The 14,898-nt window shown below is 39.7% G+C and overlaps 1 protein-coding gene across 6 annotated transcripts in view; it reads right to left on the reverse strand.

Moving 5' to 3' along the window:
- The window catches only part of NT5C3A (5'-nucleotidase, cytosolic IIIA), a 58,999-nt gene that overhangs the window by 8,829 nt on the left and 35,272 nt on the right, over positions 1-14,898 (reverse strand). For 5 of the 6 annotated variants that reach the window (XM_080665415.1, XM_080665416.1, XM_080665417.1 and 2 more), the window contains 2 exons: positions 8,896-8,994; positions 7,907-7,976 (listed from right to left, as the gene is read on the reverse strand). In XM_080665415.1, coding sequence (XP_080521541.1) covers positions 7,907-7,976; positions 8,896-8,994 — 169 coding nt within the window. Of the gene's footprint in view, positions 1-7,906; positions 7,977-8,895; positions 8,995-11,900; positions 12,225-14,898 lie in introns of those variants that run through there. The other variant, XM_080665419.1, reaches the window with a different exon arrangement.

Consider the following 14,898-nt stretch of genomic DNA (forward strand, 5'->3'; position numbering starts at 1 on the left):
CAGTCCCGGAATTCGCACAACTGGACTTTTTCCTCTTGAAATTCTTGCCTCTGATTACTAAGCCCAATACATAGGATCACCCAGTTGGGGACACCCTGGGAGACTGCAGGGGAAGGTTGTTATTCTGGAACCTGGGGATCGGAGCTGGGAGTGACCATCAGAGAGTCAGCTCTGAGGCAGACCACTCCCACAGGCCAGTGGCGAGTGCGGGAAAGAAGGCTCTAACACTGCCTAGAGAGGCCATAGATAGACCCGGAAGTTAATCCAGAAACACTGCCACCCAGGGGCTGAATCACAAATTGACTCTTGTGTAATCAAAAATAAAGGAATACGAGAAATTAAGACACACCGCCTGCTTAAAATCAGGACTGGCTTACAACACCGAAGAGCAGTGGATCACAGGGAACTGCAATACTGTCTGGACTGAGAAACAGGCGTGCCAAACAGAAAAACAGAGGAAGTGAATGACCTTCACTACTTCGCATTTTATTTTTACCTTTTATTTTTTTATTCTTTTTTATTTTCATTTTTTGCATCTTTTAATCAAGAAACTTTTTTTTTCTTTTTTCATCACTTGATTTTACCTTTTTAATTATTACATTTTTATTTTCAATCCGTATTATTACTACTGCTATTTTATCTTTTTTATTTTTTTTTTATTTTTAAGTGTCATTTTATTTTCTCTTCATTTTATTTTGGGATTAGGGTTCTACATTCTATTTCTATCTTTCCTTTAGCATCGTTTTACTCTATCTCAACTCTACCTTTAGGCCATCACTCTCTTCCTAACCTCCCCCTTTTCAGAGTCCTGTTTATCTTACCCTTTTACTGCTTTAGATTCTCCCTATTCTTTCTGTTTACCCCTTATTAAAATTTCACCCTACTTACATATCTAATCTCCAATCCCCTGCTCCAAGTCCACATACACCTCTCCCTTCGCTGTCTGAGCTATCCATAAACTTGTCCTTCTCTCTGTCCTTTTGTTGTTGTTTGCTTGAATGTAGGTTACATCCAATTTTTATGCTTTTTTGTGAGATTGTTTTGCTTATTCTTCTTTTGTTTATTTTTTTGTTTGTTTTGTGCTTCAGCTTTCCCTTGCCTCACTCCATATTAGTTGGTGTTGTAGTTTGTACTAATCCCCAGGCACTTGTTGCTGGCATTTGCTGGGATTAGTGATTGTTCTATTGGAGTTTTATCCCCAATATATATAGTCTGTTCCCCTTTCTCTCTTAGTCACTTTCTTGTCTCTCTTACTTTTTTTTTTTTCTTCTCTTTACTTTCCCTTTTCCCAATTTCATTTTCACACTCCTTTTTTCTTTTTTTTCTTTCTTTCTTTCTTTTTTCCTCTTCTTCTTTCTCTCCTATCACCTAATTTGCCTTTTTCTGGTGGTCACCTTTATTGGAGGTTATTAATATCGTGAATACATTCCTGTTCAGTGCCTTGTGAGTTGTACCTGGTAGTGCTGTATTTTGTGCCTTTAAATCAACCCAGGAGAGCGAGAACTACATAACCAGACACCCAGAGAAGAGAGACCATGGGGAGACAAAGAGGCAGCCCGCATATGAAAGAAAAGCAGGCATCACCAGAAAAGGAAGTAAACGAAATGGAGGCAAGCAACCTTCCAGAAAAAGAATTCAGAGAAATGGTCATAAGGTGGCTGAAAAGAATGGAAGACAAATTCGACAATATGAGCAAGAACCAAGAGGAAATGAAGAAGAACCAAGAAGAAATGAAAAATGACATCGCTGCTGTAAAGAACTCAATAGAAAGCATCAAGAGTAGACTAGAAGAAGCAGAGGACCGCATCAGTGAGCTAGAAGACAAGATGGAAAAAAATACCCAAGAAAAGCAACTTCTAGAAAAAAAAATTAAAAGGCAAGAGGAGAGTCTAAGGGAACTTTGGGACAACACGAAACAAAACAACATCCGCATAATAGGGGTTCCAGAAGGAAAGGAAGCTGAGCAAGGAATAGAAAACCTCTTTGAAGAAATAATGACAGAAAATTTCCCAGATATAGGGAAGAAAAAACACACACAAATCCAAGAAGCTCACAGAGTCCCAAGCAAAATGAACCCCAAAAGACCGACGCCAAGGCACATTATAATTAAATTGGCAAACAACAACGACAAAGTAAGAATCTTAAAAGCAGCAAGAGAGAGACAGAAAGTTACATACAAAGGAACCCCCATCAGACTAGCAACTGATTTCTCAACAGAAACTCATCAGGCCAGAAGGGAATGGAATGAAATATACAAAGTCATGCAAAGGAAGGGGCTGAATCCAAGAATACTGTACCCAGCAAGGCTGTCAATCAAAATTGAAGGTGAAATCAGGAGCTTCACAGACAAAAAAGGACTAAGGGAATTTATTACCACCAAACCAGCAATGCAAGAAATGCTAAAGGGTCTGCTGTAAAAAAAAAAAAGAAATAGGAAGTGAAGAAGTAACACAGGGGTAAAGAATAGGAATGGCGACAAATAAGTACCTATCAATAATAACTTTAAATGTAAATGGATTAAATGCCCCAATCAAAAGACATAGGGTAACGGATTGGATAAGAAAACACAACCCATATATCTGCTGTCTACAAGAAACCCACCTCAGAAAAAAAGACGCACACAGACTGAGGGTGAAGGGATGGAAAAAGGTTTTCCAGGCAAATGGAACTGAAAAAAAAAGCTGGGGTAGCAATACTTATTTCTGACAAATTAGATCTCAAACTGAAAGACATAACAAGAGATAAGGAAGGCCATTTCATAATACTAAAGGGAGCAATCCAACAAGAAGAAATAACTCTGGTAAACATATATGCACCCAATACAGGAGCACCCAAATACATAAAAAAACTCCTGGAGGATATCAAGGGAGAGATTGACAGCAATACAATCATAGTAGGAGACTTTAATACCCCACTATCACCATTGGACAAATCCTCTAAACAAAACATCAGCAAAGAAACATCAATCCTAAATGACTCACTAGACCAGATGGAATTAATTGACATCTTCAGAACATTTCACCCCAAAGCCACAGAATATACATTCTTCTCAAGTGCACATGGGTCATTTTCAAAGATAGACCATATGTTGGGACACAGGCAAAGTCTCTTCAAATTCAAGAAGATAGAAATCATATCAAGCATCTTCTCAGACCACAGTGGCATAAAACTGGAAATCAACTACAATAAAAACAACCCAAAGAAATCAAACACATGGAGACTAAACAGCATGCTATTAAACCATGACTGGGTTACCAGAGAGATCAAAGAAGAAATAAAAAACATCATGACAACAAATGACAATGAAAACACTACCATCCAAAATCTATGGGACACAGCGAAAGCAGTCTTGAGAGGGAAGTTCATAGCTCTACAAGCCTACTGCAAAAAACAAGAAACAGGGGTAATAAATTACCTAACCCAACAACTCAAAGAGTTAGAAAAAGAGCAACAAGAAAAGCCCAGTGTAAGCAGAAGGAAGGAAATAATAAAGATCAGAGCACAGATAAACGACATAGAGACCAAAGAAACAATACAAAAGATCAACAAGACCAAGAGCTGGTTCTTTGAAAGGATAAACAAGATTGATGAACCTCTAGCCAGGCTCACCAAGAAGCAAAGAGAGAGGACCCAAATAAACAAGATCAGAAATGAAAGAGGTGAAATAACAACAGATCCCGCTGAAATACAAAGGATTGTTAAAAAATACTACGAACAACTCTATTCCAACAAACTGGACAACCTGGAGGAAATGGACATATTCCTAGAAAAATATAACCTTCCAAAACTCAATCAGGAAGAATCTAAACAGCTCAACATGCCAGTAACTATGGAAGAAATTGAAGCAGTCATCAAAGAGCTTCCGGCAAACAAAAGCCCGGGGCCAGACGGCTTCACAGGAGAGTTCTACCAAACATTCAAGGAAGAACTAAAACCTATCCTCCTCAGACTATTCCAAAAAATTCAAGAGGAAGGAACACTTCCAAGCTCCTTCTATGAAGCCAGCATCACCCTAATACCAAAACCAGATAAAGACAACACAATGAAGGAGAATTACAGGCCAATATCCCTCATGAATGTAGATGCCAAAATCCTCAATAAAATTCTAGCAAATCGGATCCAGCAGTACATCAGAAAGATCATACACCATGACCAAGTAGGATTTATCCCAGGAATGCAAGGATGGTTCAATATCCGCAAATCAATAAATGTGATACATCACATAAACAAATTGAGAGATAAAAATCACATAGTCATATCAATTGATGCAGAAAAAGCATTTGACAAAATCCAACACCCTTTCTTGATAAAAACTCTCAACAAGGTGGGAATAGAAGGATCATACCTCAACATAATAAAAGCTATATATGATAAACCCACAGCTAACATCATACTCAATGGGCAAAAACTAAAACCATTTCCCCTAAGAACAGGAACAAGACAGGGATGCCCACTCTCACCACTCCTGTTTGACATAGTACTGGAAGTATTAGCCACTGCAATTAGACAAGAAGAAGAAATAAAAGGCATCCAAATTGGAAAAGAAGAAGTAAAGCTGTCCTTATTTGCAGATGACATGATATTGTACATAAAAAACCCGAAAGACTCCATAAAAAAACTAACAGACTTAATAAATGAATTCGGCAATGTAGCAGGATACAAAATTAATGCCAAGAAATCTATGGCATTTCTATACACCAACAATGAACTTACAGAAAGAGAGACCAAAAAAGCAATCCCATTTTCCATTGCACCAAAAAAATTAAGATACTTAGGAATAAACCTAACCAAGGAGGTAAAAGACCTATATGCGGAAAACTACAGGACCCTGAAAAAAGAGATAGAGGAAGATGTAAACAGATGGAAGAACATACCATGTTCATGGATTGGTAGAATCAACATCATTAAAATGTCCATACTACCCAAAGCAATCTATAGATTCAATGCACTCCCCATTAAAATACCAACGGCGTATTTCACAGACCTAGAAAGAACTCTCCAAAAATTCATCTGGAATAAAAAAAGACCCCGAATAGCCACAGCAATCCTGAGAAAGAAGAATAAAGTAGGAGGGATCTCAATACCAGATTTCAAGCTGTATTACAAAGCCACTGTCCTCAAAACAGCCTGGTACTGGCACAAGAACAGACATATAGATCAATGGAACAGAATAGAGAATCCAGATATCGACCCAAACCAATATGCGCATTTAATATTTGACAAAGGAGGCATGAGCATACAATGGAGTCAAGACAGTCTCTTTAATAAATGGTGTTGGGAAAATTGGACAGATACATGCAAAAAAATGAAACTAGATCACCAACTTACACCATACACAAAAATAAACTCAAAATGGGTACAGGACTTAAATATAAGACGGGAAACCATAAAAATACTAGAGGAATCCACAGGCAGCAAAATCTCAGACATATGCCAAAAGAACTTTTTCAGTGATACTGCCCCTAGGGCAATGGAAGCCAAACAGAAAATAAACAAATGGGACTACATCAAAATAAAAAGCTTTTGCACAGCAAAAGAAACCATCAACAAAACAACAAGAAACCCCACTGTATGGGAGAACATATTTGCAAATGGTATCACTGATAAAGGTTTAATTTCCAACATCTACAGGCAGCTTATACAACTTAATAAAAGGAAGATAAAGGATCCAATAAAAAAATGGGCAACGGACCTAAATAGAATCTTTTCGAAAGAAGACAGAAGGAAGGCCAAGAGACACATGAAAACATGCTCAAAGTCACTAATTATCCAAGAGATGCAAATCAAAACAACAATGCGATACCATCTCACACCTGTCAGAATGGCTATCATCAACAAATCAACAAACGACAAGTGTTGGCGAGGATGCGGAGAAAAAGGAACCCTCGTGCACTGCTGGTGGGAATGCAGACTGGTGCAGCCACTGTGGAGAACAGTATGGAGTTTCCTCAAAAAACTGAAAATGGAACTCCCATTTGACCCAGTAATCCCACTCCTAGGAATATATCCTAAGAAACCAGAAACACCAATCAGAAAGGATATATGCACCCCTATGTTCATAGCAGCACAATTTACAATAGCTAAGATTTGGAAACAGCCTAGGTGCCCATCAGCAGATGACTGGATCAGAAAACTATGGTACATCTACACAATGGAATACTATGCTGCCGTAAAAAAGAAGGAATTACTACCATTTGTAGGCACTTGGATGGAATTAGAGAACATTATGCTAAGTGAAATAAGCCAGTCAATGAAAGAAAAATACCACATGATCCCACTCATTTGGGGATAATGAAAAACATTATAAACTGATGAACAAAAAGATAGTTACAGAGGCAGTAAAGCATCAAACAGACTGTCAAATTACAGTGGTAAGGTTAGGGAGAGGTGGGGGAAATAAGAGATCAACTGAAGGACTTATATGCATGTATATAAGAGTAAGCAACGGATACAAAACATTGGGGGGTGAGGGCATGTATGGGAGTGGGGCGGGGGTGGGGGGCAATGGTAAGATATGTACACATATAATACCTTAATAAAAATTTGAAAAAAAAAAAAAATAAAAAAATAAAAATAAAAACTGAATTGTCTCATTTAGAAAATAAAATAGGCGTCTTATCTTAGCAACACATTTTAACTTAGTATTTATTTAATAACGTATTCTTTAACTAATTTACATATAAATGACACAAGCATTTAGTAATATGTTACTAATTAATAAATGCTGTTTCTGTAGGTTAATCCAAAATTGAAAGTCCATTTAAATTTTTCTTGAGTAATGAACAGACCACATTTGGAGAGAAAAATTTCAGACTTCTTTATTCCTCTTGCAACCAAAACCATACAGAAAATAGCCATTTATATAACACTAGAGGCCCGGTGCATGAAAATGCATGCACTGGAGGGGGGGTCCCTCAGCCCGGCCTTTCCCCTCTCATAGTCCGGGAGCCCTCAGGGGCGGGAGGCGACCTGGTGATCAGGGGAAGGTGACATCCCCGTCACACCTCTGCTGCTGCCACTGCCCGCGGCACAAGCCTTGGCTGGCCCTGGTTACCTGAGCCTTGGGTGGCCCTGGGCGGCTGGGCAGCCGCCATCTGAGGCTTGCCTGTGCCTTGGGCCAGCCCTGGGCGGCTGGGGGCTGAGGGGACTGGGGGACTCCAGAGCAGGTGCGCGCCTGCCACCCCAGCAGGGCTGAGGAGACTGGGCGCCACCATCTTGTGGTTGTGGGTGCCGCCATATTTGAGGGTGGGGCAATCAATTAGCATATTCCCTCCTTATTGGCTGTGGGCACCACCATTTTTGCGACAGTGTGAGGGTCAATTAGCATATTCCCTCTTTATTAGATGGGATTATATATTATTATAGAAGGAGAGGCCTGGTGCACAAAATTCGTGCACAGGGGTGGGGGTCCCTCAGCCCGGCCTGCACCCTCTCACAATCCGGGATATCCCTCGCAATCTGGGACTGCTGGCTTCTAACCGCTTGCCTGCCTGCCTGCCTCATCGCCCCTAATCCCTCTGCCTGCCTGCCTGATCGCCCCTAACCACTTGCCCGCCTGCCTGATCACCCCTAACCGCCTCTGCCTCGGCCCCTGCCATGGTGGCTTCGTCCAGAAGGATGTCTGGAAGGTCGTTTGGCTGTCCAGTCTATTTAGCATATTACTCTTTTATTATTATAGATGGGGGGAAAAATAAATCCTAAACATATAATAAGAAAAAGCTGGTCTATGGCCATACCACCTTGAATGTGCCCAATCTCGTCTGATCTTGGGGGGAAAAAAGCAGGTCCCCTCACTTTCAATGTCCAAAAAGAAGATAAAAAACCCCAATCTCATAGATAATATCAGTAGAAAAGGATCTTAAAATAATGGTTGCTTCCGTGAATTTGTTAATAGGGCCACACTTACTATGACATGTTGGACATCTTTTTCCTTTGTAGGAAAATCTACTCAGTGTCATATCAAAGTCTGTTATTATCTGTAAGAAAAGGGGAAAACCATTACGAAAACACAGCCGCAAGGCCAGACATGTATCTGCAAGCTTGCCAGAGGCACAAGACTGTGCTTGGTGTCCCGCCCCCATAAGCTATTCCCTCTACATTTGAGTTTTCTAATGCAGCTCATATACGAAGCCCTGAGAATTACCTTAACTACAAGCAATACCTTACATGCCCAAGCGTTACCACATGAAATCTGATGAATCAGTATAGGAATTTGCAATTGCAGGCCACAGAGATAAAACACTGCACCATTTCAACCCCCTGGGTCAATGTACAAAAATGCAATGAAAGCATTTAAACTATATGAAGCTTAGTCACTGACACTGTTACATTCTAGATGTACCTTGTCTATATAGGTAAATAAACTATACCAATCAATGAATCGTACCTGGTACAGTTTTGCCAGCTCTTGCAATTTTGGAGATTGGGTTAAATATTTTTTCAAAAAAAAAAAAAAAAGATTTATTTTCACTGACTATCCAGACTGTTGATTTAGTTTACATTTAAAACATCCCTTAAAAAAATTTTTCAAAAATCAGTTATCCCACGTAGTGACAACTTAATCTGAACTATTAAGATTTTTTAAATTAAAAGATGGAATAACAACTGGAAACTGTACATATTTAACATTATTCTTAAAATAGTTGAATACTTAATATTAAAGAAAAGCTAAATTTATTTCAAGACTATTAGGTTTTGTTCATTTACAACAGGGCGTTCTATGTATTTTTGACAAGCGCTAGACCCATCTTTGAGATTTTACATTCTGAAAGGGTAGGCAAAGCTCATCTATCTAAACTTTCTTTGCTGAGATTTCAGCAAAACAGGAGATGAACATGTTTACTTGGCCATAAGAAATAAAGGCCCAGCAATAAAGGCGTCGTGATGGCTACTCACCTGAAGTTTGACAGCTCCCCCCTTGATGAGACCACAGATGATTTCTTCTACTCTTGTGGGGTTCTTGATGCGAACTGAATTCTTCTGGAATTCTGGCATCTAAAATAAAAGGAAAGCAACTGACCTTTTAATTTCTCTTTTCTCTGGTTCCTTTGATACCAAGCAGCAGCTTATATTATTTAAAGGTTTGAAGATATTGAGGCATTATATAAAAACAAGCAAACTATGGTATCAAATTATCATTTATACACAAAATTTTTCAGAGCACATCAGTAGTTTCCATATAGAACAGTGGTTCTCAACCTTTCTAATGCCGCGACCCTTTAATACGGTTCCTCATGTTGTGGTGACCCCCAACCATAAAATTATTTTCGTTGCTACTTCATAACTATAATTTTGCTACTGTCATGAATTGTAATGTAAATATCTGTGTTTTCCGATGGTCTTAGGCTCTACAGCAGCGGTTCTCAACCTGTGGGTCGCGACACAGATATTTACATTATGATTCATAACAGTAGCAAAATTACAGTTATGAAGTAGCAACGAAAATAATTTTATGGTTGGGGGTCCCCACAACATGAGGAACCGTATTAAAGGGTCGCGGCATTAGAAAGGTTGAGAACCACTGATCCAGAAGATTAAGATAAAACTACACTGGTGATTAACACATTATCAGTGTAATTTTTCTAATTATAAAAGTCACACATGCTTATCACAGAAGTTACAGAAAAAGAAATTGCTTGGAATTCTACTACCCAAAGATAAACAACCACTTTATTTTTCATTATTTTCATATCTCTGATTGCAAACATGCATTATATGCACAGTTTATCTCATTCTCATAATTTACTTTTGCATTGGGTTTTCTGAATATTATTACACTAAAGGCTCGGTGCACGAATTTGCGCACGGGTGCGGTCCGGCGGGCCTGCCTGTTAAGGGCCAATGCGGGGGAGGGGACGCAGGAGGTTGGCCGGCTGGCCCTGCCCCTGATCCGGTGGTGGGGGTGGCCAGGGCAGGGCCACGGGCGGGTGGCCGGCCGGCCCCAACCCCTGGTTGAACTCCTGATTGAGGGGACAATTTGCATATTAGCCTTTTATTATATAGGGTTATATAGGATAGACAGTTATAAGAAAATTAACAGAACTCCTTAACCAAAATGGAATGCAAGAACTGAATAGAGAATATTTGAACTTTGTGGTAAAAGAGTTTTCTTGTAAGAACCTTTCTGCTTACGATTTAATTTGTATTCACATTTACATCTTCAAAACTTTATTAGCAGAAAGGAAACAAATATTACATAATTATTTCCCACAAATTTACCTTTTTTTAAAATATATTTTTATTGATTTCAGAGAGGAAGGGAAAGGAAGAGTGAAAGGGAAACATCAATGATGAGAGGGAATCATTGATCAGCTGCCTCCTGCATGCCCCCTATTGGGGACCAAGCCCACAATCCCAGGCATGTGCCCTTGACTGGAATCGAACCTGGGACCCTTGAGTCCGTAGGCCAATGCTCTATCCACTGAGCCAAACCAGCCAGGGCTACCTTTGTACATATAATTATATTTAATTGGGAAAGCTGCTTCAAGATGTTTTCTCCTTTATTGTACTATATTCCAAATAACTTCATTGTCCATGGCAAAAATTTTACAACAGATTTATTTCAAGTTAGGACAACTGCTAAAAAGCATAAGACCAACTGGGCGTACGCTGCTACAAGGATGGTTTATGCAGGCTTTAGTGTTTCTCACTAAATGTTTGTTTATTCCCTACCCTATTGCAGACAGAATGAAATGGGTCCGAGTAAATTCAGCACCGCACCGTGCTCTTATAGCGTATGCACAAGTAGACCCAGAGGAGGAAAGTATAGATCATTTAATAGTCGGCTCACAGTGTGAAAAGACAATTATTGACCCTCAAATCAAGGTTCCACACTGGCTTGTACCTGACAATATCCATTTCATATTCTATTATTCTGGGTGTGTTCTCACCAAAGTTAACACAGTTCACCTGTGTAATGGACACGGTTATGAAAAAATCCCCTAGGTCCATGGTTGGCAAACCGCGGCTCGCGAGCCACATGCGGCTCTTTGGCCCCTTGTGTGGCTCTTCCACAAAATACCACGGCCTTGGGCGAGTCTATTTTGAAGAAGTGGCGTTAGAAGAAGTTTAAGTTTAAAAAATTTGGCTCTCAAGCCCTAACCGGTTTGGCTCAGTGGACAGAGCGTCGGCCTGCAGACTGAAGGGTCCCAGGTTCGATTTCGGTCAAGGGCATGTACCTTGGTTGCAGGCACATCCCCAGTGGGGGGTGTGCAGGAGGCAGCTGATCTATGTTTCTCTCTCATCGATGTTTCTAACTCTCTATCCCTCTCCCTTCCTCTCTGTAAAAAATCAATAAAAAATATTAAAAAAAAAATTGGCTCTCAAAAGAAATTTCAATCATTGTACTGTTGATATTTGGCTTTGTTGACTAAGGAGTTTGCCGACCACTGCCCTAGGTCTCAGATCTTTGCGACGAGAGAGCCTGACCAGGTAAGTCTCTCAGGTCCCATGCTATCTCTACATAAAGGACAAGATTAGAAAAATCGGGAAACAGCTAAACTGCTTTCCAAAGACTGCAAGATGGATACAGAAGTGTACAGGAAAGAGAAATGCTGACATTGAAGTTTTCTCCATGAACGAAACACCTGGCCTCACAGTACACTTCCTTTTAAAGAGCCGTGTTTAGGCAGGACCAGATCACCTGCAATGTAACCAGCCTTCACCTAGGCATGTGCCCTGACGGGAATCGAACCCTGAACTCCTGGTTCATATGTCGACGCTCAACCACTGAGCCTTTTCATTTAACTGGACTCTACAGGATTTGAACCCACTGAAGAAGGTCCTCTAACTATTTATAGTGATTTTTCAATAGATGAGAGAAACAAACAGGCACATGTTTCTAGATTCCTTTTTATAAAATTATTATGCATTAATCCATTCTTTGCTTAATGAAGACTTACCATGTGTCCACGTAGTGTCACACAGTCTTACTAGACTCCAGGAACAGGATGATCAGCAGTTTTAGGGACCGTTGCTGTTTTGGAATCTCACTTCCATAGCGTCCTCACAAACATCTCCGCTAGTAAATTCATCTCCTATCTACGACATTCTGCTCCTACCCCGGCCTTAGGTGACAGATGCATCGTAAGCAGCATATGCTCGATTCAATAACTCATTGCTTTGAAAAGCAACAGAGGATATATGTCACCGACTGTATTTTCTCCAAGAAAATGAAACATTGCGCTTCAGTGTATCTGAACTGAGGAAGACATCCTGCCTCCAGCAAGTCACATGCTCAGGTTTCAGAGAATGGATAGGAGAACAGGACCAAGCCTGCTTCAGAGGAGCCCGAGTTCTGCCAGGCTAACAGCTTCTGGATTGGCATATGCGAAATCACTGGCCCGAAAGAACCAGTGGCCAGAGGCATCGGTGTCCCTGCTTCTGCACAACACACAACCATTCGCTCACAGACACAGGAACAGCCACTACAGTGAAATGACAGTGATGAAAACAGGTGAGAAAGCAGCTGCTTTCTCCAGAGAACACCACAGGGTGGAGGGGACAGGTGTGAGAAATATAAGAATCATAATTATCTCTGCCTCGGGTTGTATGGTAACACTACTCCAGCCTCCCCGCAGTACACACACAACGTCACTAAATACTTCTCAGATGTTGGGCATTTTACTCAAATATTTTTTTAAGTTTTGGAGAGAGGAAGGTGGAGGGAGAGAGCGAATCATTAACCAGCTGCCTCCTGCACGCCCCACACTGGGGTTCCAGCCCACAACCTAGGCATGTGCCCTGACCGGGAATCAAACCCTGAACTCCTGGTTCATATGTCGACTCTCAACCGCTGAGCCATACCGGCTGGGCTTACTCAACTATTTTAGAACGGGCCCCGGAAATAGAACTTGAAGTAAATATGTATGAAATGTGTCAGAGATCATCAGAACGTTAAGAAGCACACTGCAGGAGTATGCATTTCATCATACCTTTTGTTACCTCCTCAGATCTCTTCTCCCATATTCTTGGACAAAAATGCACCTGCTTGGTGGCACATAAAGTCACCACGCTTCACATCTGAAGGGCAAGCTACTGTGATCTGTCCGAAGACTTTTCAATTAGATTACAATACAATTTTTGGAAAATAAATAAGAGGCTAAACATTCCCATCGTTTGTGAACAAAGAAAGCAGATTCCTGTTGTAAGACGATAAGGAAAAGGCTGGGGAAGGAGCAAGGCTTTCCTGACAATAACCAGGGGACATTGGTTGGTTGGAGCCTGATCTGAATCAACACTCAAGATGACCAAGAAAACCCAACATACATTCCTTCTGGCTGATCTTGACAATATTGCATTTGCACAGATAAAACCGAGAAAATGAAGCATTTATTCTACTTCCTATTAGTCTACTTCCATGTTAAAAAAGCAGTGATTTCTAAAGATGTTGATTTCAAAGATACACAGGTTTATTCAAAACCCTATAGTGATATTATTTGATACTATCTTTCAGGTACATTTATTGAGATGTAAATGACAAGATATAAATGAGTAGCTGCATGGTATACTCAGAAAATTGTCCTAGTGATGTTTATCTGTATTTTTCTAAAAATAGCCTACATAAAAATTAGTTTAAATTACTTAAGAATGTCTGTCCAAAGCTTTCAGGGATGTATTTTTTCTTTGTTTTCTAATGTTAACATTTGGTACAAGCAAAAGACTTCATTACTACATTGGTATAAAGGAGTGAGTACTGCCCAGCCAGTGTGGCTCAGTGGTTGAGTACTGACCTATGAACCAGGAGGTCACAGTTCGATTCCTGGCAGGGCCCAGGCCCCAGTAGGGGGCGTGCAGGAGGCAGCTGATCAATGATTCTCTCTCATCATTGATGTTTCTATCTTTCCCTCTCCCTTCCTCTCTGAAATCAATAATATATATATATATATATATATATATATATATATATATATATTTTTTTTTTTAAAAGGAGTAGGCACTAGGATTTTTATGTAACTACATAAAAAGTATAGATTGAAATACGCCTACTCAGACTGGCACATTTACTCACATACACAGATGTTCTATGACTTATGGGAGGATTATGCATTACTAAATTTTAGTGAGAACCATCTCCCCTCCCTCCCACATATAGGATATCCAAAAAAATGTATATACACTTTAATAGCTGATATCTGAAGATCCTATTATATTTTGAAAATAAAATATATTTTAATAAATACTGCCTTTATAATGTGTATATGTATATATTTGGGCTATTTGGCCTATCTCCACATTAAGGTCATGTAGGCAAAATTCTTTCTTTCATTCATTCACCATATTGTTATTAAGTATAAGGCACTATGTGTTTTTTGTTGTTCTTTTGTTTGTTTGTTTTCTTTTTATTTTCTTAAGGTACTACGTTAAACAGGTCTGCGAGCGACACAAAGCTTTAATAAGATATACTTCTTACACTTAAGATACATATTCTATAATATGGATTGTAATAACTACTGCCTTGTCAAGACATCCAGATAAAATACAAATGGAACAGACATTATTTATGCTGAGCTAGGCTTTCAAAGAGAAGCAGGGTTTGGATATGCTGAGACTGGGAGGAATCAAAGTACAGGGTCTAATGGGGGAGAAAGATAAATAGCTCTGTTTGTCTAAAACCTAAGTGGACACGGAAATTGTGTGTGTGTGTGTGTGTGTGTGTGTGTGTGTGTGTGTGTGTGTGTGAAGTCTGGAGGGAGAGATGTGGAGGCAGGCCATGAAAAGTTCAGGCTGACATCCTAAGGGGCTTTCAACCTATAAGTTCTATCAATTTTTTAGAAAAGCAAACCCAAGGCAAAAAGTGTGTAAATTAATGTAATGATAATAAAAAACACATAAGTATGCATCACCTTGATAGAAAAAATACATAAATATACATCATCTTCGGCTTCTTTTCCTTCCATA

This window comes from Plecotus auritus (genome assembly GCF_963455305.1).
Source record: "Plecotus auritus genome assembly, chromosome: 4".
Taxonomy (NCBI): domain Eukaryota; kingdom Metazoa; phylum Chordata; class Mammalia; order Chiroptera; family Vespertilionidae; genus Plecotus; species Plecotus auritus.